The sequence below is a fragment of the Phyllostomus discolor genome, chromosome 8 (genome assembly GCF_004126475.2).
Source record: "Phyllostomus discolor isolate MPI-MPIP mPhyDis1 chromosome 8, mPhyDis1.pri.v3, whole genome shotgun sequence".
In the NCBI taxonomy this organism is placed as follows: Eukaryota; Metazoa; Chordata; class Mammalia; order Chiroptera; family Phyllostomidae; genus Phyllostomus; species Phyllostomus discolor.
The window spans coordinates 17,283,221-17,310,330 of NC_040910.2; the positions used below are offsets into that span (position 1 = coordinate 17,283,221).

Consider the following 27,110-nt stretch of genomic DNA (forward strand, 5'->3'; position numbering starts at 1 on the left):
GAATTTTTATGAAAAATATCCAATGAATGGTTCATCCAAAGATATTTAAAACTTACAGACTGATTTGTTTCAAACCTCTAGATATGTAAAGAGGTTGTTGTTAAAACAAGGTTAAATATGTAAAAACTTTGTTGTTTTGCCTGTTGATACCAAATTAATCCATGGCCAATGTGAACTTATCTCTTTGGGCAGATGGGTGCACCTCTTCAGATAGCAACATCGTATTGAAAACATCATTCTACTTCTCAAAATGCCTGCTGTTGTCTCATTTTCCTTTCTCTCATGTATGTGGCCACTAATCTCCCAACAATCCGGATGTTAGCTCTTTTGAGCACTGGATGTCCGCTCACTGTAAGATGAAATACATTATTAAATTAATAAATTTCGATTAATATGCCAAATGTATCATATTTTTGAGATTATAAAATATTGCAAGTAATTAATTATGGCTGTGCTAGAACATACGAAATATTTGACTGGGGTGCATTTCCTTCAGTGATATTGCGTTACATTACATGTCATGCCAAGAGTCTCAGCAGGAGTCACTCTTGGATCGAAGATTCAAGAGAGGGAATGGCAGCAGCTGGATTCTACCAATATACAGATTGGTTGAAATAAATTAGATACAACATATGTTTACCCTAGGGATGACAGTATTACCTTTTTTGTATTGTAATATAGCCTGTTCTGATGCTGATACTGAAATCAATTTGTAATACTATTCATAATATAGATTGCTTATACTTGATCCATCTTTATGTAGAAAATGACTTTCTAAATAAGAGAATATAAGTGATTGATTTACTGTGGCTACTGTTACACACAGTGCTAATTTATGGCTAGGGTAGTATACTTTGGGGACCTACTGTTTATTAATCAAAAACATAACCCACTATCAAAACACAGTTAAAGTTATGAGAAGAACAATTCACATTACAAAAAAGGAAATGCGTGACTTGTGTTGTAAAAAGAAACAGGGTGGTGTTGCTCTTTTTATGTTTATATATAGTGTTAATAGTCAAAGAGGGAAGGGAGGGGAGGGGAGGGGAGGGGAGGGGAGGGGAGGGGGGGACTTCAAAGAAGGAGACAGCAAGGAAATGTGTCTGTTCTGTGAGCCTGAGTGGACAGAGCAGAGCCCACAAGCCGGCCCTTAGTGTGGGGTTCCAGTTTATGCCACTCATGTGGTACAAAACACCTCCAATAAATTCAGCATTTTTTGGGCCCTAGGAGTAAATGAAAAACCTTTCTAGAAAAAAGAAACTTTAATCAAGGCCTTTAAAATATATCACAAAAACACAGTTTATTAACCCCCTACATGTTTTCAATTATATGAAAAAGTGGTATTCACAAAATGATCCCAGTTTTTGAAGAAGGTACATGCATAGGAAACCACATACAGTGTTGAACACCAAAATATTAACAATGGGTAGAGTTATAATTTAGCTCTAGTTCTTTTAGTTTGTGCATTTCATCAATAAAATATATTATTTATGCAAAAATAACTTTTAGCGATTTTCAAGTTCCTAGATTGAAATATATGATAGCAAGTCATTTTTTTGTAGATAGTAGATAAATAATCAGAAGTTAGATATTTTTGTTTATACGTCAATAATTTGAAGAAATGATTTCAAATTGGGAAAATATTCAAATAAAATAAAAGATAGGCTTAATATGTATTTTATAGGTTGTATTTTCAGAAAAGGGAAACCACATTTTTCTCAAAAGTCCAAAGTAAGCTTTTGCTCTCTGTATTCTTTTAAACTGCCTCCAGATTTTTCATGTTCACCAGTCTACTGTATAACTTTTTATGCAATTTCCATGACTTGTGCAAGGTTATATATTATTCTACACTATTGACTACTTCCAGTGAATACTTGACAATCAATCTTGGTAGAGCAATTTGGAAGGAAAATGAACACAGAGTGTTTTAGAAAATAAAATACACATTTAGGTCATTGAGCATCTAATGTATCCTATTTGTTCAGGTTCATGTGAAGCTCTGTGGAATAATGTGAAAGGCCCTGGCTGAGACCTTTCTGGGTCTCCATTTCTTAATCCAGAAACAAACCAATAAAAACAAGAACTGCAATTATTATGCTACTCAAAGAAATTTAGTGTTTTTTTTGAAAAATGAAAGCACTTTCCTAACAAAGGATCATAGCTGTGCCTACCAGAAGATTATCATAGTCAGTACAAAGCAAAAATACAGTCCTAGATGACAACCAATTGAGAACATATTTCCGTAATTACACTTAATGCTAGCATATAGCAGGAGTCCAAGTTTGAGCTTAAGTTGTATGCAATTGAGTGTCTCGAATGAAGGTAAGTCCAGAATGCAGGCAGAACAAACACTCTACAGATCTCTATGCAAGCAAAAGACCAAGAAATCATCTTGGGCAAAACCTCTCAATATGAGAAGAGTGAGCCCAGTATTTCCATCTTGGTCCAATAAGATGGTGGCAGTTGGTGGGGGCAAACGATTTTATATACTTGGAGCTGCCTCCTGCTGAGGAGATTTTGCTTTGATTATCCGGTCCCCTCTTTCCTGCCCTCCCACCCCCAGGGAGATTCTGGCCTCTCACTTCATGAGAAGGAGCTCCCAGTGGCAACATGACAGAACAGCAAAGCTGTTCCTCCACCTCAAGCCCTTGAGGTGTGGAGAGCACAAAGCACAGGCACTCTGAGGTTGAGGCAGCCGAGGTCCAAAGGTCAGAGAGGGGCTTCTCCCTCTAGGAGGCTGGCTTAGGCCTGTGTGAAATTAGCGCAGCAGGGCCTGGACGGGTACTGGCAGCAATGGTGTTAGCAAGACACCTTTACCAGACTCCCTGAGCTTCAGAGCGACCACAGCAGACAGCATGAAAAAGAGCTGGGGGTGGGGGGGTATGGAATTCTATGCTACCACCCAGGGGGGTGTGTTTATGAGCACAGGTGAGCCATTCTAGGAGAATTCCTGGAAATAACTGCTTTGACAGGGGATGCTTTCAAAGAGACCAGAGGTTGCATGAGAGTAGGTAGAAAATTCTACGTGTCACTATTTTTGTGATTATATGTGTCTCTACAAATACGTATGTGGGAATGTATGCCGTTGGACTTTGTTTTGAAGTTATAAGGTTTTGGTTCTCCCTGCTCACTCTTCCTAGCTCCTGACTCTGCCAGTCAGGCCATAGTAATGGCTTTGCTGAGGGCGACTGAGAATAAATCACCTAATTTCTGGTATTTATCAATTTTGAAACAAGGAAAAGCTATAAGTAGCTAATAAACATTCTATGCTCAGGTTTTTAAATAATAGCTCCCCCTTGTAATCTGTAAAATTGGGGGGAAAGGCTTTAATAAGCATAACTACTTAAAATGAGGTGAATAATTTTGTGACATTCCATGTGGAAAAATCCCAGAACAAAGAGGACAACTGCATTTCAAGAAGGAGGTTTCAAAACACAAAGCAAAAACAGCACTTTCTAAAGGAAGGCTTCCACTTGGAAGAGTATGGCTTTCCTCACAATGTACATAGCACTTTGTGGATCCGAGAAACCAGGATGTGAAGAATTTAGCACAGGAAACCCGATGGTAAGGGAAAGACAACATGAGAATGTACAGGGAGTCAGAGTGGGACAAGCAGACTGGTGGAAGAGGGAAAGAGGAGAGACTGATGGGACCTTGAGCAAGGGCTAAGAAGCAACATGTCCCCTTGCACCTTGCCTTGGGGGATGAAAAAAGAGAAACTTTAATAATAGAGAGCACCCATAGTTTGTGGAAAATCCAGAAGTAAAGAGGTTTTGTTAAAAGGGGCTGCAAACCTCTTAGAAAAAACCATGTGACCAAGACAGTGCTGCAGCAATAGGCACAGGCAGCGTCCAGATGGAGGTTCTGCAGCCTCACAGAACGAGCTGCAGTGCACGGCAGTGTGAGGAGATCTACTGAGGCTGCAGAGTGTCCAAGCAGGCACGGGGGTTCTGAGAACACTGGCCGACTAGAAGGGCTAGGGCAGGGGTAAGGCAAGGGGAGTCTGCAGAATCTTGTAGTGCCGAAGTAAGGAAGCACTACACCTCTGTGATATTCTTTCAAAAAATGTATAACCTCAGCATTTTAGAAACCATGATAATAATGAGAACAGTTGCCTTTTAGCATGCATTTATTCTCTGTCAGGCACTGCAATGAATGCTTTACTTATATTGTCTCAATTTCTCTTTCTACCAACGCCAACGCTATTACCGTTACTATTACAAGAAGCTAAGACTCATATCTGTGGCATGTTCCTTTGGGCTATGGCAATTCTTGATGCACATATGGATTGCAGAGTCTCTCATAACAACTCATGGGAAACCACAGCGTTACTTATACAGCATTCATTTTTAAAGCAGGTCTACATTCCATTCCATTATTATTTGCCTTTTTATACTTTTCTGTATCTTCAAAATACCAGTAATTCGCCTCTTTGTCACAGTGCCTTGATCTCTAGGAGAGTGTCTTTCAGATAAACAAGTGTTCGATAAAAAATTTTGATAACGCTCATTTCTGTTTTATAACAATGACATCATATGATGCATATTTTGCTCTCTTCACTCAAGATTTCATGAAAGTCTTTCCAAGCTAACTAGCATAGCTCTAATTCACTATTTTAAATGAGGCATCGTATTCTGTGGTATAAATAGACCATAATATTTCTCTACTGGTTAATGTTTTCTATGCTCCCCCAATTTCCACCCCTGAAAATGATAAAATAAGCACTCTTATTTATTTGGCAATGCTTTTATTTTCAGGTGATACATTGCTAAGATGAAGTGCAGAGTTCAGAGTATACACATTTTAAATTTTAATTGATATTTTCAAGGTGCTTTCTAACACACTACGAAATTCATATATCTGCCAGCAATGTGCAACAGCACTTTTTTGTTCATATCCCAAACACCAATAGCAGCTATTGGTTTATTTTGTTTTGTTTTTATTTTGGCGAATCTAAAAGCTGCTAATCCATTGACTTTCCTCACGTGCTAGTGCCTATGAGCATCTTCATGTATTCGCAGTAGCTGCTGGATTTTTGTGTTGTGATTTGTTTGTCTGCATCTTTTGTCTATTTTTATTGCACTGCCCCATTGTTCTCCATTTAAAATAGCTCATTGTATTAAACCTGTCTTCTACAACACAGGTGCACTTCACGTCGATTTTTAAAACCTATTTGTTTATGGTGTTTTTCATAGAAAAGTTTAAAAATTTTTATGAAACCAAAGTCATTTTTCTTCTCTTTTGTGTTCTTTTATTGTGCATCTTTCCTGCTCCTAGATTGAATATGCTGTTCTCTCGATTTCTTTTCAGAATCATAAATTGATTAGTTTATTAATGAACTTATTTATTTATGTAGACTTCCTAATTTTCTCAATATCTCCTTTTAGTATTTGTTATTATCAAGTGATTTTTTTTCTTCCTAAAAGTTTTGATGTAATAAATTATGGAAATAGAATTTTTAATTCACAAAAATTGTATGATAGTACTACAGTAATCTACTAGGAAATACACACACAGTGTTCCCTTATTTACTTTAGCCTATGCTGGGGAGAGTGCAGTGAAGGTACAAATTACCAAATTCTAAGAGCATGAACTTTGGGATCACAAAGATCAGAATTCAAATACTGACTTCTAAGTTAGCACCTTGGTGATTAGGAAAAATGAGCTTGCATTTATTCATCTGTAAAATGAAGATGACAGTTTCTACTTCAAATGAATAGTACAGGAATTTAAGGAAAAAATACTCATAAAGCACTTGTCTTAGATTTGAATACATCATAATTTCTTAATACATTTTAGCTATTATTATTCCCCTTCTCTCCTTTTTGGTTCTCCTCCACTGCAAAGGAGATTAGTTTATGACCCTCTGCATATACATGCCCCCCCACCCCAATTGTCTCCCCTGGCCCTTTTCTGTATGAATGCTATGTATCCCCCACTGCTGTACCTACATTCTAATGTGAAGGCCACTGAAACATATAATTTCTCCTCTATTCTGATTGGTTTTTAACGCATAGTGCTGCCTCCCCAACCCACATACACACTCTATCAGTTCTGAGAAATACAAATTCTTCATTTTGTTCATTCTCCTTAGAAAAATCTATCCAGTGTACCCAAGTGCTCTATCAACACTAGTCGCACACCTTCTATGTGAGCATGGCTGGGAAATACTGGCAGACTCAGTCTGGAGGGGTGCTTCAAATTTCCTTCTCCCAGACCTAGAAGCTAGGCTATGACAACTGTTGAGTAAGCATATTTATAAAAGTGAGTCTACAGACCTTTCCATACGGAGTCCACATCTCTGGAAAGGCTTAAGAACAGATAGGATCACAGGGTAAATACGCTCCCAGTTATACTTCACCACTAGATGTCACTCTTCATCACGGCCAAGCAAATGTGGGAGCCCCCTCCTACTACCAAAATGCTCTGCTCTCTAGGCACTTGTTCCATGCCTGAGAAACATTTAACAGTAACATTGGCTTTGCCACACCGCAAACAAATAATATTAATCGCACATGTAAGACCAAGGCTGCCTGGGAGTATCCTCTGATTGGATTAGAACTCACTTATCTTCACCAGCCAGGACCTCATTTAACAGATACCCATCTCCAAGGGCGGAGGCACACCGGCTGTGTTCCTGGCTCTGAGAATGCCCACCTCTCCAAGCTTCACCATGCCAGAGGCTGATGGAATCCCTTCCTTCATCCCCGCAGACTGTGTTAGCGTCACTAGCAAGAATTCAGACAGGTCCCTCATTTGGGGATGGAAAGCCGAGGGGAGTCAATATGTCCTTGCCATAAAAAGCTTGTATGCAAACATGATCCAATTCTTCCTTATTCTCTCAGATCCATTTTACTGTTGCTGATAAATTGTGGAAGTTAATTTTCTGGCTGCAAATGTAGCATTTTTAAATTTTAAACATTTAAAAATATGTTTCTTATAAACAAACCTCACTTTAATAAAAGTCAATATGTAATCACACTCTCAAATGCAGCTTTTTTTACCTGATTTATTCTATTGTCATAGTTCCCTGGTTTCAAAAGACAGAATTAATTGTGCTACACCTTAAAGTTTTTGTCATTTGGCACCAACTATTGTTGGTATTGGTAGTGAAGTTTTAAAAATGGGGTGGGCAAAAGTATTGTTAAACAATAATGCAAGACTAAACTGTTTCTTGTGGACTTTATTATTATTATTTATTCATTATCGTATTGTTTGCCTTCTTCAACTGTAAACCTGCTTTCGCCCACCCCTGTGTATTATTCATCGCATCGTATCTGGATGGTGCGTGAATATTGTGTACCAGTCTAGACAGTTGCATGCCTGAGACGATTTGTAATGCAATCTGGGTCTGTAAGACACAAGAAACAGGAGACCTTTATTCTGGTTCTCCTCAGAAATGCAAAAACAAAAACCTTGTGTTGAATCTTCAGAAAGAAAATGTTGACTAGACTGATACTGTTAAAGAAAATTCGATAACCAAATGTAAGATGTTTTAAAAATCCCTGGATCCTATTTTGTGTCTTGCACTGTGTGAAGCACCATAGATGCACTATTTCATTTATTCCTTATTGCAGACCCAGCAGTGTAGGTGAGATGCCTGACTCCACCACAGCAGCAGCTGCAGCGGCAGCAGCAACAGTAGCAAGGAACTGGATGCTACGTAAGCACTTGACGTGAATTTTCTCATTCGCTCTGGATCCTAACCCTATTACAAGTTATTACTGTAAGCCTCCTTTTACAGATGAGAAAAACCATGGTTCCCAGAAGTTAAATAACTTCTATGAGGTCAAATACTTAATGAATGACAAAAATCAGGATCTAAATCGAGCTGGCCAACAGATGCCATACTTTTGCCTTTTGTCTGAATATTAATTACCTGCATATTTTTAAGTGAGATATACATTTATAGTTTATACAACTATTTGATGCACATTATGCTTCTACCTCCAGGAATTAAAATACAGGATAGTTATGTGAGCATTTATGAGTATTTTCTAGTCTTAGATATTGACTCTACAGTGAATACTGTGGGTTGACTTCGACCTCCCTAGAACTAGAGCAACTGTTTTTCTGAGATGCCCTCGAAACTAAGAGTCTGGATGTTAATTACCTTTTTTCAATTAGCTATACCCTTATAGGGTTTGGAAGGCAAAATAATGGGAAGATTTTTTCCTACCCTCTACCCTCCTTTCTCTCTCTCTCTCTCTCTCTCTCTCTTTTTTAAATTTTCTGCTAGCAGACATTCAAGGAAAGGTACGTTTGCTCTGCTGCTGTTCCAAAGACTCTTATCGGTAATGGATTCCTGGGTGACCAGAAGCATTTACAGCAGCAGCAGCAGCCACCATAATGTCTTGCCAGTTTCACATTCCGGTCTCTGGACCAGCCACTGAGGTTCCTGAGTTCTTGAGTTCACAGCTCCAAGGGCAGCCACCATGGCAGTAGCTTCCCTGGCTGGACAGGCCTTTGCCGCTCTGTGAGTCATTCCTGGAAGCTTAAACTGGAAACCACAACCCTACCCCCAACAACTGTTTAAGTACATAATTCACTGTATTGAATTCATTTCTTCTTAACATTCCTAATGTGTTTTTCCTTTCCTGAGCTGAGCCTTGACTGGCATTCATTGTTTGACTTGGATTACTGCGAGCTGGAGGCCTTGTGGAGACCTTGGTGCAGCTGCGTCTTACACGGCTGCCTCTCTCCATGCGTCCCCTCCGCAGTCCTCACCCCGACCTCCCTTCCTTTGTAATCCTGTCCACTCACCGCTGCGAAATCATTTAGGAAAACCATTTTGACAGTTAAGTCTAATACATTTCCTTTGGTTCCAGTTTAGGAATGTGAATATCATCTTGAAACAAAAACAAAATGCAAGACATAGAATGTTCAGATTTTGATGTGTTTTAAGGCAATGAAAACAATGATGTCCCTAATGGAAGAGGGTTTTATTTGTTTGTTTTTCTCTTTTCTGGTGGACACCTGGCTCTCACCACCTGCCACTGTTCACCACTGGTGCCACCTACACCTTTGCTGCTGCTAATGTTACTGCTTCACCCTTGTCCTGAAAATTCTGTTTCAGAAAGAAGTGGATGTACTCACTTGATACTTCGCACCTGCCGCAAAACAGAAATATCTCGAAGGCATGTGTACACAAACTAGAATTCAGGATCATGCCAAGTCCCTTGCCTCTGCCATGGTTTTGTACCAAGTCCTTTGCACAAAAATGTAAGTTTTGAGAACCCTATCAATTTTTGTTTTTTAGGATATTCTTTATTAGCAAAGTGCAGCCTAAGAGTAGCCATGAAGGAAGTCCAAGATCCATGTAGCAAAAAAGCTCAATAACTTCCTATCAAGGAATAAATACTGGTACCAGAGCACCTTGCTGAGTCGGTACTCAGATGCACACGAAAATAAATACCATACATATTTATACGTGATGGCTGTTGTGAAGACTATCAGAAGGGTAAACAACATTTGGGAAAACCAACAGCCATTTGTTTCTTTGTACCTGACCAAAAATACACTCAGCTGCTATTTGTGCTACTGCATAGACGGGCGCCTACGGCCCATCTGACACTTCGGCTCTCATCCTCTTTCCCTGCAGAGGAGAGAGAGGAGACCACACGGACCAAAAACTACACCCGTGTCACAAAATGCCGCGGCCAAACCAGAGAAGTGCCCTGACAAAGGAGCAAACCCACATCACCAGGAGCTGGGTTAGCACCTACTTTGTGGTTCCTGGGTGGAGGCTGAGAAGGGTTTTGTAGGAAAAATATATATATATATGTTAATAAAGTAAAATACAATTTTCACTCTCAAATAATTTTAAACATTACTTTGAAAGTTAATTAGGTTAATGCACTTCTGTGGAAAGAACTGGGACTGTTTGCACTCTGGTTTCTTTCCAGACCTTTTACCAAAGTATCATCCCCATTGCTACTTTCTTGTTGTTCCATTGTGGTTTTCCTAGATGTTGTAATTCCTTGAGTCTGCCTCCCAGTTTATGTTTTGTTCATGTTTCAACTGGAAGTATGGGATTTTGTTAGCAAATAGTATTTGATGCTGCAAGATCATTTAAATTTACATTTATTATAAACAATCATTTGATGAGATAAACAAATGTCTACTCCATTTTCACTGGCAGGGCCAGCAGGGGAATATTTGAATATTTTGTTTCCAGCGATTCATTATGAACATTTACAGGCATACCAGAAATGAAGACAGTTATACAATGGAAATCACTTAAGTTCCACAGTGAATATTTTACTGGATTTTCTTTGTCATGTGTCTCTCCACCTGTCTGTTTTATTTGGGGGATTTTATAATAAGACAGTAAGAGGAATCAGCTGAAAAACATTGAAAAGGGCATGATCACACAGAAATCTCCCCAAAATGTTTTTGCCTTCTAAAAATTACTATAAAACTTTAGAGCATGTTTGAACACTGGGATTATGACTCATATCTCAATGTTTTCTGCAGGTTTTTCCCATGTTTTTCAATAAAGTCGGTTTGTTGAGCAGTAGAGGAGAAAGGGTTATCATCGAGTATCAGACTAATATATAAAGCTCCTTACATGGCATCACTCTGCCCTCGATTTTTAAATAATGGGATTTTATAAAAAGACTGAATAAAGGACTCAAAAGCGATAAACTAGAGAGAGATACAAGATGCTACTGCCAAAAGCAGATAGCACTCAATTAGTTTTTTAAAGGCATTCTTATCACATCTCCTCCTAATATTAGCTTTCTCAATAGACAATAGCCTGCTGCAATACTGCCAGGGTTGCCCAGCTGAGATGACAATGTGCAATGACAGACGATTGGGGTCACCCGAAATCGTTGGTGTTCTTCGCAAATGGCACCCACTGGCCCTTTGGTTTTAAGATTATTCTATGTGTGACTGTAACATGGGGCCAGATTAATATTTATGTGGGAAAAGAGATAAGAAATGCATTTTTGCAAAAAGAAAAGGACTAAAAATACTTTTGGGGCCCATGTCAGCTACTAACTTTTCTCTAATTGAGCCTGATGTGTATACATAAGAAGCAACAAACACAAATCTTTGTGCTTTTTAAAAAGACTTTAAATCTTGTAATGTTATTCAAGAGCCTAGGTAAGGCGTTCAGATTGTGTCTGCTACAAGTGAAGGAAAAACAGGTAGAGGAAGAAAATCTGTACAATTTCATGTCATAATGGCACCATTCACACAGGGTTATACCAGTCTCTGGTTTTTAAACATATGAATTAGTACATTAAACTACCAGGTCAAATTAAAGTTTAAAATAATACTCTGTAATTGTAATTTTCTTTTTCACCAGAAGATAGAAAATTTATAGTTTTAAAATCCCCCAGAATCATTTTAAATTATCTAACTAAAAAGTATATTTTGGCACATTGGCTAGTTTCATGGGATTGAATCATTTGACCTTTGGAAAGGAAAGGAAATTTTATTTAGATGACAGAACTAAACTAAGACATATCAAATCTTTGAAACATTGTAATATTTGCATTTCAAGGCATAAGGTGATTGTGAGCATATTATAAATAACAACAACAAAATTCTTAATATTATCTGTGAGGCCCTGTAAGGTCTGGCCCCTTCCTATTTTTCAGATCTCATCTGGAAAGATGTTCACAGGGTTTCTAAGCAAGTCAACTCTGTAGCTTTCTCCGACCTCAGTAAACTGCTGTTTCGCAGTCTTCTGAGAATTCTTCCTTCTTTTCTCTGCCTTCGTATCACATTCTGTGCCCCGAACACTCCTCTATCTGCCCCCTCCCGCCCTCCACTGAACTTATCCAATCCCATGCCTTTAAATACTATAAATGTATTAACCAATATCAAATTTATAGCTCCAGCTTCCATAGCACCATGAACTCCAGATGTGGTGTGTAAGGGAGCCGGCCCTCAGGTCCACAGCATACCATGGGGGAGGGACAGGAATGAATACTTCCACTGATGCACTAGACTGCCAAGGGCAGATCTCACACATCTCTTCCCGATTCTGCATTCCGTAACAACACATTGGTAACTTGAAATTGGCCATATTGGGAGTATTTAGGCCATGAAAACAATCGAATGCTACAAATCCTCGTTCCACTCCAGAGTTAGATTAAAAGTACACCCCTGCCAATACTATACTGGAAAGGCTCCTTAAAACCAGGGCCGAAGAGACCCTGAGTAATTAAAATGATTTTGTGTGGGGGCAAGGGGGAGAGAGGGAAAGATTATTATTTTAGTTATCCATTAAAGATCATTTTCAGAATCTATTGCTTCAGTTTATGTAAATTATCTCTATATGCACAAAGTTCCAAATTCTGATCAACACCTAGGTTTGGTGGTGGCTTTGGGGTATTTAACCTCTTCATTCAGATGGAACAACAAAGTTAGGCAATATGTGAAGTCAAGGGAAACAAATTTAATTGTTTTAAGGAAAATTGTAGTAAAAATTAATATCTAGATTAGGATCCTATGATAGTGGTATCTCTAACCCCTCCCCCATACAGATATTTAGATCTGGGAGGAGACACTTAAAACAAACTGGCCAATCACATTTTTATTTTCTGAAATGTATAGGTCAGCGAACCAATGATAGCCCAGTTGGAAAGTCATATTTATATGTTCTGTCTGGCATTGCTGCTGTGAAGAGCCATGAGTGACAGAGCAGAGGGAATCAGAGAGAGGTTGGAGTAAAAAGCAAATATGCAAAGAGGAACAGTGCTGAGAGGTGCTGTGGTCCAGGAAAGAGAGAGGGGGTGAGGGTGCATCAACATCCCATAACCCTGGCTGTACTGTCTACAGTTGGGTTCACATGCTTCCACTGTGTTCTTTAAATAAATATCTTTTTTGTGTGTCTAAAACTAAATTCTTAAATTTCACCCAAAGCTGCTTCACTCATATTTCACTTTTTTCTTCAGATCAGTACATTTCTTCACCTTTTTGTAGGTGTTCAGGCTGAAACCAGTGGACTTTGACTCCTTTTCTCTCACATAAGTACATCCAAACCCATAGCGTGTCCTATTGGCTGTATCTTCAAATATATTGAGAATATGAATACATCTCATCATTCCCATTGTCACCAAACTCTTCTGAGCCATCATTCAATTGGCCTAGATTATTGTAGTAGCTGTTAATAGTCCCTGCTTCGGTCCCTTTTTCTCTCTCCCCAGCTCTCCCCCAAGTCTTTTCTCCACAGCAGCCAGAGTAAACCACGTCCCTCTTCAGATCAACACTCCGCGAAGCTTCCCGTTTCTCTCAGGCTAAAAACCAAAAGCCTAACAATGACCCTCTCCTTTAGCTCTGCACCTTCACCTCCAACTCTTCACCTCCTCACTTCTTTCCTTCCAACTGCGCGGGCTCTCCCGCTGTCCTAAACAGCTCTAAACACTCTCTCCTTAGACCCTTTGTCTTGTCTGTTCCTGTTACTTAGAATTTCAGTTCCTCACCACCTTCAGGTGTTTAAATGTCTCCTTCTGAACGCACATTTATTTTTTTCTTGGCAAATTGATTTAAAGCACCAACTACTCCCAGGACATCATATTTCCTTCCTAGCTCCTCTCTGCCATATAATTTATGTGCACATGACATAGTATAATCTTATTTATTTTTTACTCCATTAGAATATAAACTCATCGTTGGAAGAATTTTTTCTGACTAGTTAAGTCTCAGCTGCATCCTCGTGTGCCTAGAATGGTGCCTAGCCTATAGTAGATGCACAATAATCTCTTGAATAAATAAACAAGTCAATTCAAATAATCAATAGAAATACTTGTGGGGTGAAGTTGGGGAAATGGCTGAACTGCACACATGATTTGCCTCCACTGCTCTAATTCAAAAAGTTGGAGTATTGCCAACTCTTTGTTTTGTGCTATTTAGATTCTGCATCTGTGTAGATTTCATTTCCAAAATTTGGGGATGTATAGCAATTTAGTCAGGAAAAATGTTGTTTCCATGGATGCCTAGTAAACTGATTACAATGAAATTGGCACTGGGTCCTAGTTTTAATATGACACCATGGCATATTATCATTCTAATTTCCACTATCAAGTTTTTCCAGGGGCAGAATGGGTGCTTTCCCAGGTCTTTTTTTTTTAAACAAAACTTTGATAAAAAGCTCATGTTGTATTTGGCATCTGATCACTCAGAGCAATCTTCTTGGAGAAAAATACAATGTCAGTGAAAAGAAAGAAAAAAATCCTCCTATAGAATAGAAGGGAATAATCCCTTGCAAATCTGTCTCTGGATGCTAATGAGCCAAAAATAAAGAATGAGGTCCCCGTTGTGGGATTGTTTGAGTGAGATTGTTCACATTAAGTTTCAGTGATGCCAAAGGCAGGATTGCCCTGAGGCCTGGATACATCAGTTAGGACAATGACACATAGTTGAGCTCATCAATTTTAATAACGGTTGCTCCATCTAGTTTAGATCAGCACGTAAAAATAAAAACTTTATTTTGTCCTCAGTTTTATTTCGACGTTATTAATCATGATCTTGAAGACACATAGAAACAGGTGGATCACATTGAAGCATTGGTACCCTGAATCACACGCAGACCTATACCCCAGTGAGACAGCAGCAGTACGAGAAGCATGTGGAGGCCCCTGTCCTCCCCAGGTGTAACACTAACACTTTCTGTCCATCTTGAATTTCTTGTGTCCACATGTAAGATCTGGAAATCTGGTTAGATTGGTAATTGCTTCCAGGGCCATATGTAGACACTTTAAATAATGATATTGGAGGTAGGAACTAGAGACAAAATGCACAGTCAATATATTTTGACTTGCTCATAAATCTAGAAAATTCAGATAATCTGTAGTCATTAAGTAATGTTTGAAATCATATCTGGATAATGAATATCTCTATGGCCCTTCAAGGACAATGCAGATTCCAAATTAGACATGAGAATTTTCACCACGTGAGTGTGATACTGAAATAATATGGTCAGCACCTTGGCATACCCAATAAACCACATTTGGCATAATTCTGTGTTTTAATTGTACAACTAGAGTTATGTCACAAACTGTGTAGCTGATTTCAGAAATTTTAATACATTCAGCTATAAAATTGAGTATTAAATTTGAACGGCTGATCTTTTTGGCCAACTGTCTCCTAAAAGGATGGGCTAGGCTCCTCCATGATGAATCCTCACATTCTCTATAAAACATTCTAAAGTATGTCCTATATTAGAAATGCTGTATGATGTTACAGTTTCTATGAATGTGAAGATTGTGCAGGAAAGGTGATGAAAAGTATATCTTCTAATGAAATTTGATACCTTAGAAGAACACTAGAGATCATCTTAGCTCAGTTTTTTCACTTTATACACAAGAAGCCCAGATTCAGTAAAGCAGAGTGATATGGGCCCATATTAGTAGTTACAATTGCATCTAAGTGACTGAAGGGGATCCAAATATGCTATTCCAAATTATGTCACTTTGGCTAAAGGATTATCGTGAGTTAAAGGCAATTGAGAAGCAGCAGATGCAGGGAAAACTCTCTGCCCTCCTACTTTCTGCCTGAAAGCGGGGAACATGTTTTCCTTTGTAAAGGTTTTCTGCTCCCCTCTCCTGTAGCAGGAAGGGGAGAGGGACTTACTGTCTCACTGAAGACTCAAGGTGGCACTGGCTCAAGTCTTCCTGACAAAACTTACTGAACAACCTTTGTATCCCATTAGTTGTCCATCAGGTTTATCCACCTTCTCATCATTTACTGCCCTTAGAAGTCCAAACTCCTTTCCCCGTTCTTGTCCCTTCTCCACAATCCATTGCCCTTTTGTTAAAATAGAACATAAGCCTCGGGTTTCTAACAGCCTTTCTAGGGTTATCACTTCATTTCTGTGACTCACCCAGCCGTAGTTTACATTAATGAATGAATATTCATTAGTATCGTTTACTAATGTTTGTTAGTAAAAAATCAATATCAATAAATTACATATGTCTTTACTCCTGTTAGTTTTTCTTTTATTTTCTTTTTTAAATTATACTTTATTGATTATATTATTACAGTTGTCCTAACATTTCCCCCTTTGTCCACCTCCACCCAGCATGCCCCACTCCCTCAGGAAATCCCTACACCATTGTTCATGTCCCTGGGTCATGTGATATATTCTTCAGCTACTCCATTTTCTATACTGTACTTTACATCCCCATGGCTATTCTGTAATGACTTATTAGTACTCCTTTCTTTTTCCTCTTTTTTTATTATTCTTCAAGTACAATTGTCTCCATTTTCCTCCCACCACAACCCCCACCCCAGCCACCCCCACCTCCCACCCTTGATACTACCCCCCTTTGGCTTTGTCCATGTGTCCTTCATACATGTCCCTTGATGATTCTTCCTGTTAATTTTTGTCAGTTTACTTTGCAAGCTTCATTCATAACCTAAGAGAGTAGGGGAAAATTTTCCCTTCTTTACATAATATACTTGATTATTTGCCACTTGGTTAAATAAGTAGAATTAAGAATGTCCTCAAAATAGCTATTTCTGTAGTGTGTTTATAATCCAGATGTTGGTGATTTGGCTTTATTACTTTGGGAAAAAATATTATACACCCTAAAATTGTCTGTACTATCCACTTCAGAACTCCATTCCTCTACTGCATGTGTTGAGGATTGAGGCAGGGGGAGGGGAGATAAAGTGTGGGGTTGCTATTGCCACTCATCCCGAAAGAATGTTTTAGAAAGACATAAGAGGGGGAAGGAGCCTGCTGTATTAATGTTGTGGCACTAGCTATATTGTTAACTGGTCTTAATATGCCTCCTTATGAATGCCTTTAACACAATTAACTGCCTACTGAGTGTCAAACACTTGCTAACCAAGAATAAGTCACGATGCCTATCTATAAAGTCTTATAAGCATTGTAAGGAGACAGCGGAAAATGAAGTGTATGATGAAGAAGCTATAAGCACTGAGCCAGAATAACAGAAGAAAAAAAAACAGGAGTAGACAAGTGGAACACTATATGAATTGACAAAAATTATTAGAGATAATGGCCCTTGAACTCATAAGAAGTTGCTTGTTAAGAGGAAGGTTAAAAAAAGGAAGTTGATAAGTATGATGTGCCACTTTTATATCAATGTATTGATCACAAATTTATCTCCAAGACTCCTAGAAACCAACTTTTCCCCCAAGATACAGACCCAAATATTCAACCGACTTGACAAATCCATCAAGTTTATCATGTTAACATACAAAAATTTATGATCTTTCCTTGCAAACCTGGTGTTCCTCACTATAGATTTCCATTCTGTTTCTCAAGTGAGAAATTGGTCAAACTTGACTCCTCCCATTACCAAATCTTTGTGAAGTTCTTTCCTGCTAATTTTATCCCCAAAATATCTTTCAAATGAGTTCAAATCTATGCTTTCTCCATGACTACCATAATTGAAATTATAGTCAACCACTTTTATTTTGTATTACTTAAGTGATTCAAAGCATGCCTAGAATATACTAAATGCCTAATAAATATATTGAATGAATAAGTGATTGCCTGAACTGAATTTCTTGTACCCCATTTGCTTGCCCTCTAATTCATTTTCCAAGGGACAGGGTAATATTTTCCATTCTCTAATATTATCATGTCATTCTCTGACTTAAAAATCCATATTGGCTTTCCATCACTTTTAAAGAGAAAAATTAATAAGCCTTAAAAGGCCCTGCATGAATGAATTGGTTAATGCTTTATCTTGTACAAAACAAGATGAGAAATGTAAGTCCATGCACTTGTAATTTATTATGACTGTATGGGATTTGCACTGTGGTGTCAACGTCCACATTGAATAATTAAGAACTCTGAGGGAGTCATACTTCAGTAGATACAAGTGGAGAGACAAGACTTCTGGTCAAGATGGCAGCATAGACAGATATGGCTCACCTCTTTACACAACCACATCAAAATTACAATTAAAATATAGAACAACCATCACTCACAACTGTCAGAAATCTAGTTGAATGGAAGTCTGACAACTGTGGAATTCAAGAAACCACATCCATCCAGACTGGTAGGAGGGGTGCAGATGCAGAATGGGCTGGCCCTGAACCCACATGTAGTGGATAAAAATTTGGAAGAGATACCTTGGAAGTGAGGATCCCCAGCCCCAAATCAGGTACCCCAGCCCAGGGTTCCAGTGCCAGGAAATAAGTCCCCACAACTTCCGGCTACAAAAAAAAAAGTGGGGATTGAGTCAGTGGAAGAAACTGTTGGATCCCCAAGCAATTACTCTTAAAGAACCCACACATGGACTCACCTACTTAGACTTATTCTCTCTGAGCTCCAGTACTGGGGTAGCAGTCTGGAAGTTACCAGTGGCATAGAGAGAGAAACTGAAGTATCTGGTATCAAGACAAGCAGAGGCCATTGTCCCTTTTCTAAACCCTCCCCCACAAAAGCCAGCAAGCTGATGCCACAGCAGACTCTGTCAACCTGGCTAACACTGTTTGACCTGCCTTGAAGATCCCCAGAGACTCTGCTCCACCCAATTTATGGGCCCACCCAAGCTGTTTTCCATATGAATGGCTGATCTTAGCTCATGTTTCACACCTTCCTAAATCTTCTCAAACAAGTAGCAGCCAGCCTCAGTGAGCCCCAGGCCTGGCACTAGCAGCAGCTAGCCTCAGTTCACAGCTTAGCTTAGCCTGGGAATCTCTAAGCTCAGCATAAGTAGCAACCACCTCAGATTGCTTTATAGCTCAGGCACAATGGCTCTGGGCAAAACACAGGTAGGAGCTGACCTTGGTCTGCATCACCTGGGAAAACCCAGGGGCAGCATACCCAGTGCACAGCTACAGACCACATTGGAGCACCACCATCCTGCCCCTGCACAGCTGATCCTCCACAGAGGGCGGAGGTTGATGGTAAGTGATCACAGCCAATCCTTGCAGCTGACTGGCCTTGATAAATCCCTCCCACTGATCGGCCAACAGCAACCAAGGCTCAACTACAAGAGAAGAGTGTACTCAATCCACATGAAGGGCACTTCTCAAGGATCCAGTTTGGATGATAGAGAAGGCTATGCCACTGGCCCTACAGGACACCTACTACATTAGGGCATGATACTAAGACACGGAGTCAAAGCAGCTCTACCTAATACATAGAAACAAACACAGGGAGGCTGCCAAAATGAGAAGACAAAGAAACATGGCCCAAATGAAAGAACAGATCAACACTCCAGAAAAAGAGTTAAACAAAATGGAGATAAGCAATCTAGCTGATATAGAGTTCAAAACACTGGTTATAAGGATGCTCAAGGAACTTAGTGAGGACCTCAGAAGCATAAAAATATCTAGTCAGAAATGAAGGGTAAACTAATTGAAATAAAGAACAATTTACAGGGAAACAACACTAGAGTGGATGAAGCCAAGAATCAAATCAATGACTTGGAACATAAAGAAGCAAAAAACAACCAATCAGAACAACAAGAAGAAAAAAAATCCAAGAAAATTAGGACAGTATAAGCAGCCTTTGGGACAACTTCAAGAGGTCCAACATTCACATTATAGAGGTGCTAGAAGGGGAAGAGAAAGAGTAAAAATTGGAACTCTTTTGAAAAAATAATGAAAGAAAATTTCCCTAATTTGGTGAAGGAAATAGACATGCAAGTCCAGGAAGCACAGAGAGTCCCTAACAAGATGAGTGCAAAGAGGCCCTCTCTAAGACACATTATAATAAAATGCCAAAGTTTAAAGACAAAGAGAGAATCTTAAAAGCAGCAAGAGAAAAGCAGTTAATTACCTACAGGGGAGTTCCCATAAGACTGTCAGCTGATTTCTCAAAAGAAACTTTGTAGGCTAGGAGGGATTGGCAAGAAATATTCAAAGTTATGAAAAGCAAGGACCTACAGCTAAGATTGCTCTAACCAGCTAAGTTATCAGTTAAAACCAAAGGGCAGATAAAGAGTGTCCCAAACAAGAAAAAACTAGAGAAAGTCATCATCACCAAACCATTATTATATGAAATGTTAAAGGAACTTATTTTAGATAAAGAAGATCAAGACTATGAATAATAAAATGGCAAAAAAATACATATCTTTAAATAATTGAATCTAAAAAATAAACTAAGCAAACAAGAAGAACTGAGATAGACTCATGGAACAGGAGAGTGTTTTGATGATTGCCAGATGAGAGGGTGCATGGGTGAATGGCTGAGGGGATTAAGAAATACAAATAGGTAGTTACAAAATTGCCATGAGGACATAAAGTACAGTATGGGAAATGGCGTAGTTAAAGAACTTATATGCACGACCCATGGACATGAACAATGGTGGGGGGATTGCGTGAGGGAGTGGGGGGTGCTGGGTGGAGGGGGGAAAGTCAGGACAACTGTAATAGCATAATTGATAAAATATAATTTTAGAAAGAGGAGAGACAAGACATTGGAAGAAAGGTGGTGATCTCAGATGGCACAAAATATTTAAATAAATATTTTATATAAATATATTCAAACACAAAGTAGAGAGAATATATAACAAATTCTATATATTCATCACATGCAGCAAGTATCAATATTTTGCATTTTATTTTCTTTTTTTGTAACCGAAGGGGAAATCCTAAACCTCATGTAACTTCATTTCAGCATGCTTCAATGGGCATTGAAAACTACAATGTCATTATTATACCTAACAAAAAACAATAAGAATTCCTTGGACTCAAAAGCCATATTCAAAAAATTTCAATCATTAAAAAAATGTCATTTTCACATATGAATTTCTAGAATGAAGTTTCAAACCAAGTCCGTACATTGTATTTAGTTATGTCTCCTAAATCTCTTAATCTGAAGTGGTCCTCTTCCCCACCTTTTAAAAAATCTCATCCAACTGACTGGAAACTGGGTTAGATGTCCTGTAGAATGTGCTATACTCTGGGTGTTTCAGTTTGATTTCTTTGTGGTCTCCCTGAACTTATTTTACCAGGAAATTTTCTGTACATTGGAAGACAGCTCAAAGGACTTGAATAAATTTAGGTTGACTGTCCTCCTGTATCTCCTTCAACCAAGAACACTGAGGTTGTGCTGTGTATTCATGTAGCACCACGGAGGAGGCACAGAGCCTGTCTCCTCGGTGATACAAACAGATGTGGGTTCAGACGGCGATCGACCGACCCACTCTATTATAGAATTACCAGTTAGACTTCTACCCCAGGAGCTTTATTCTGTGATGATCTTTGTCTGAATTAGTTTTTTAAGGATTACAAAATGGTGATTTTTCTAACTCTATCAATTCTTTCATATGTATTTGCTGGAATTTCTCTGGGAGAAAAACTTTCCTTTGTCAACCAATATTCTTTGCTTACCCTAATATATAGTTCAAAGACTTAAGGCAAAATTACTCTGAATTGTTTTCTTTCAATTGGCAATAGATGCTGGTCTAGGACCTAGATGTTTATATGTGTAGGGTTTTTATAGCTTCTTTGAGATATTTCACATATCATAAATTCACTTATTTAAAGTGTACAGTTCAGTGGTTCCAGCATATTTACAGAGTTGTGCGATCATCATTACAATTGAATTTTAGAATATTTTTTAAAGATTTTATTTATTTATTTATTTATTTATTTATTTTAGAGAGGGAAAGGAGGGAGATAGAGAGAGAGAGAGAAACATCAATGTGCAGTTGCTGGGGGTCATGGCCTGCAACCTAGGTACGTGGCCTGACTGGGAATCGAACCTGCGACAATTTGGTTCGCAGCCCGCACTCAATCCACTGAGCTACGCCAGCCAGGGAATTTTAGAATATTTCAACACCCTCCAAAAAACTTGTCCATTATCAGTTATTGCCCATTATCCCTACTCATCAGTCTTAAATAATCTCTAGTCCAATTTCTGTATCTATAGATTTGCCTATTCTGGATATTTCATATAAATGGAATCATGCAATATGTCACTGTTTTGTGACTGGTTTCCTTTACGTAGTATAACATTGTCAAGGTTTATTGCTATTGGGCCATGTATCAGCACTTCCTTCTTTTTAAATTACTGAATAATATTCTATTGTATCAATATACAGTATTTTGGTTTATCCATTCATCAGTTGATGAACATTTAGGTTAGTTCCATTGGGGCGCTACTACAAATAATGCTGTTCTGAACATTTGTATAGGGTTTTTTATATGGATTCTGTTTTCATTTCTCTTGGGTAGATGCTGAAGGATGGAATTGCTGGGTCATGTGGCAATTAAAATACCTGAAGAGAATTTGCTTGATTAAGCAATTACATGCCTTGAGGTGTACCTAGCTGCCTCCAGACAAGCTTATTTTATTTTTTATTGGCCTATAGTTCAACTGATACAGAAAATGTCTTAGACGGAAAACCCACCGAATAAAATCTAGCTGAGAGAATAGGAAGGGCATATGTATGTCCACAGATAGGTATCTAAATCTGCCCCAGTGAAATCCAAGAATTTAAAAAAGGCCAATTCAAATGGGAAAAAAAATGTCACAAAGCAAAACATATAAACACATCTATAGCTAATATTTGTTTTGATCACACATTCCTCCAGGAAACACATGGCAACTAGGAAGAAAATCCTATTTTCATTGCCAGCAGTTAAAGGGCTAACCTGCCTTGAAAAGTCATTAGGGGTGTTGTATGTATTTTAAAACTCAGCAAGTGTCATTTTACACAAATGGTAGGGATTCACTTTTGCAGTAATAATGGCTGTTTCTATTATAGAAATATAATTTGCTGAATGTAACTTTCAGGCCAAAACCAGTATGTGAATTAATAGGATTCAGGTCTAATTAAGTGCTGCTTTTTGGAGAAAGGTTTATATATGGGGGCCTTGGAATTAATGTTTCATTTAAGCATAGGTTGTTCATGTATAACATAGGATGGGAAATAGAAGACCATAAACTGACAGGGACCCCAAAGGGTTGTATATTGCTTCTCTTTAACCACTGGAGATTTGCACCTGTCACAGGGTTGTCTATTTTCTGCCAAAGAATGAAGGCGAATCTTAAATTATTCTAAGTAGTTCACTTCGATTTCCTAAAACCATTTCTATCAGGAGACACAAAAGTATTTTGGAACAATAAAGTGCTATGCAAACACAAGTTTTTCTAATTAGTAGGAAAAAAATGACTAGACATTTTACATCTTATAAAAATCCGTGTAACCTTGGAAGCACTAATATCTTATTCTTCAGCTTTCTCTATACAAATAAAACTCACATTTTGTTTTTCTCTAATTAGCCTTACTTCTCAGTCTGATTTCATTTTCCCTATTGTACAATTGCCAAACTTACCATTACATGAATTCAAAACAATGAGCAAATTAGCAAAAACTGGGGTAATTGTTGTCAAATTTGTTATATTTTTAACAGATAAGAGTCAACATCTAGTTCAAGTCAACCATCTCTAATATTCATACTTTAATTTTTTACAACTTTTGATTGTGAATATTTAAAATACAAAAATTAGAAGAATACTACAAGAAATACATGCATCACCAATTGATCAGTTTGATTCAACACTTATTAGCTTTTTCTAATACTTGATTATCTATCACACACTCACATACACACATATGCAATTTACCAAATTATTTGAAAGTTGCAGATGCTACCTAATAATACCATTGTCTCACAAAAAGTAACAATTTCCTAATCTCATGCAGTGTCCAGTTCACAATCAATCTGCCATAGTTTTCCCCCAAATGTCTTATCTTACCCACATTCTATAGGTAATTTTTTTATTTTTTTAATTTTATTTTAATTGTTGTTGCAGTACAATTTTCTATCTTTTACTCCCATCCCAGCCCACCCACCCAGCCCTCCCCTCCTCCCTCCCATTATTTTAATTAGTTTCTGGTTTAGCTCTCCAATATTTTACTGAAAAACGTGTGTGTGCACTCATGCATTCTTGTGTCAAAGGAAGCATGTTCTATATAGTTCTACATCCCATTTTGTTCACTTAAAATTGTACCCTAGTGACCTCTGTGTATTGGTGTGCCTTGGTCATCTTCATTCCCCTTCCCTCATGGGGTTACTGGGAGTATAGGTTAATGCTTGCATTTAATGTAGAGAGAGTGCTTATCACAATGCCTGTAAAATAGCAAACTCTCCATAAATCTTAGTTGTTGTCCTTGAACTGAGATTTTGAGAAGCCTGGTATTAATAAAGAAAAAAAACTTTGTCATTATATGGAAAATGCATATTCAGATACATACACATATATAAATTTACTCGAAGATATTTAATAATTTAATGAAATTTGATTGCAAACTCTGGATTGGTTATCAGAAAGCAATAACAACATCTTTGTTGCTTATTGCCTTTAACTTTAGAAGCTGAAAATCCCTGCTATTCAACAATGGTTTAAAATGCAGGTACCAGACATCACACATTAATGGTTACATAAGCATTGCCTGCAAAACAGGTAAGTAGAGCATGATAATTTTAGTGATGAAACTATTCTTAAATGGTTACTTGCACTGTTAATGGAAATGACATCTTTTCTAATGATTACATCATGAAAACTTACCATAACTTAAAGGTTACTTTTACAAGAGTGTATAGTTTCCCGAATATTGAGGATATTTTGTTCGTGCAATTTTGAGTAAACATTAATAATGTTTTAATGCAAAACTAAAAATTTTCAATTGGAACATGTGAAAATGGACCCTCAAAACACTAAGGAAGGGGGAGGCTGATGCATTAAAGTTGTTTGTTATTTTTAAGGATAACTGTACAGAAAATTTTGGGTTGACAGTAATCTTTTTGTTTTTGTTATTGCTGTGGACAGACACATACATCCAGGTGCAGAAAGAATAGGAAGACATCTTTAAAATTTAGGATTGACTCAATGAATGGCATTAATACATACACCTAGACTGAGCTCCTTGGGTTCTTCTCCCAGCAGCTTTCGTTTCTCTGTGTTCCCTAGCAGAACAACACCAGTTCCTATTGTGGGGTGCTAGGAAAAGTTATTCCTCATGATATACCCGCCTCTTTACCGAAATTCAAGGCAGAGGAAGCAGAGAAGGGTCTAAGGGCACGCAGCATACAAGGGGACTTATGCTCAGGTGTGTTCAATGGCAATAAATGTGTCTGAGAAATTGGGATTTGCAGGTTTATAAATCATTTTGGTGGGCATCTGTAGGTTCTAAATTTTTAAAAAACACAAATCCAATATTAAACTCTAGGCCATCATCAATTGTTTTGTTCTGTGAAGGCAAAGTGAGGAGAGGCTTGGCTTGCAGAGGACCGAAGCGGAGTGAGAGCGGAGAGCACTGTGGACTCAAATGCCATTCGATAAGCTATGGTCCTCTTTCAATGAAATAACTGTACAGAGATCGATGCACCATAAGTGAAAATTAGAAGCTGTCAAACAACGCTTTAATTCACATGCAGAACTATGGGGTTTTAATCTATTTATTATGTACTTATTTGAACATTTCTCTTTGTAGCATGGCACATCCCACGATTCTTTTAAATCATCATGCCTTTATTTCTATGGTGCTTCACAATTTACAAAGTAGTTTAAAAACATGGTTTTATTTAAACCTCTTAACTTCTGAGCAGTTCCCTCCATTCGAGAAATGAAGAAACCCAGCTTTCACAATGTCACATACCTAGCAAACAGCCAGACCAGGGTGTTAATCAAGGTCATTAACCTTTCAACCCGATGTCATGTTATTTCCATTTCAACACACCTACTTGCATTTCGTGACATACAATATGTATGAGTTTTTACATGTTTCATTATGATACACTTTATCATAATCCTCAAATGCCATTCCTATTTGAAAGTTCATTGGACAATGTATCCAGTAGAAACATTTTTAAGTGAATGGAATCATTTGATCACCTTAAGCATTTTAGTTCTTGAGACTGACTTTAGCTGGTGTTCAGTTCTCCTTAAGAGAGATATTTATAGATCAAAACTACCTTTCCAGACTGCTAGTTTCTTTCCAAACAAAATTTCTTTTTACTTTTTTCCCTTGGCACAAGTTTCTGCGTGTAACAGCAGGAATACAAATTATGTCCAAAGCACTTACGTAGTTGGCAGAAGTATTTTCTCTTTTGCTATAAATTTATCAAACATTTTTCAAAACAGTAAATCCCTGAAAACAAGGGCCGAATTCCAAATGGGATCATCATGTTACACCATTTACAGTGTTTTAGTTAAGAGAATCAATTATCTATTGTAAGAATCTTAAGTTTGAGAGCAATAACAATTTGCTATGGGTCTGAACTCAGGGCAGGCTCGTTTTCAGCTTCAGCAACTCTATTTTTTTGCTTGAAAGTTTAGGCCAATTTTTCACCATGGGAAGTGCATTGCTAATTAGTGATCAGTTCCTGCATGGGGCTTTTCACTCGGCCCAGGAATAAGCATGCCCGTGCAGACAGTAACATCATCATCAAACCAGGAGCACAATGGGACAGATGGAGGAGAAAGAAAGCTTTCAGGAGTCAGAAGACAAAATTGAGTGCATCCGACATCATTTATAATGTCCTTATGTGTGCAAATTCAATTAGAAGTAAAATATTGATTAGGTAGCTGATGTCACAGATAATACATTTTGGAAAAGTAATTAAACATTTTCAATTTTTCACATTTTAAATATTCACAACATTAGAGCCGAATTAAAGATGAGTTAGTTGGGAAGTAAATGGTGCTGAGGAGGAAGGAGAGAAATGAGTCAAGTGTGGATAAACAACCAAATGAATATTTTTTAATCACCAACTGTTTAGGAGGCATTTATTAAATGCTTGATATTTATTAGGCATCTGACAAGAAAAGAGACACAAAGACGAACCCAGAGAGTTAGACATACTTCCTATCCTCAAAGCACTCTCCACTCCTGAGAGCGGTGAACAGGCCCTTATCCTCCGAAATACCTTCAACCATTCATTCCATTCATTGCTCAAATTCACTCAGGTATTTAGCTGGAATTATGGGATTATAACTGAGTATGTTGAGGCAGCTCCAATTACCCCATTTCCAACTGACCAACAACACAAAATAAGTATCAGGATGGTAATACAAATGGCCACCATCAAAGCAGGGATTTATTAAGACCTTTCTAAACTTTGAATATTTGACCTTTGTCTTCTATTTGGAAATATCAACCAGATGGAAATTCAGAGAAGAGTTTCTGGGCTCTTGACTCTTATTCAAATAA

At 38.0% G+C, this 27,110-nt stretch overlaps 1 protein-coding gene across 1 annotated transcript in view; it reads right to left on the bottom strand.

Annotated features, from left to right (window-relative positions):
• Nucleotides 1-245: 245 nt before the first annotated feature.
• Nucleotides 246-27,110, bottom strand: part of IQCM (IQ motif containing M) — a 235,414-nt gene continuing 208,549 nt past the window's right edge. Inside the window, exon 15 of the mRNA XM_036034456.1 lies at nucleotides 246-349. Within this exon, the coding sequence (XP_035890349.1) occupies nucleotides 246-349 (104 nt within the window). The remainder of the gene's footprint in view (nucleotides 350-27,110) is intronic.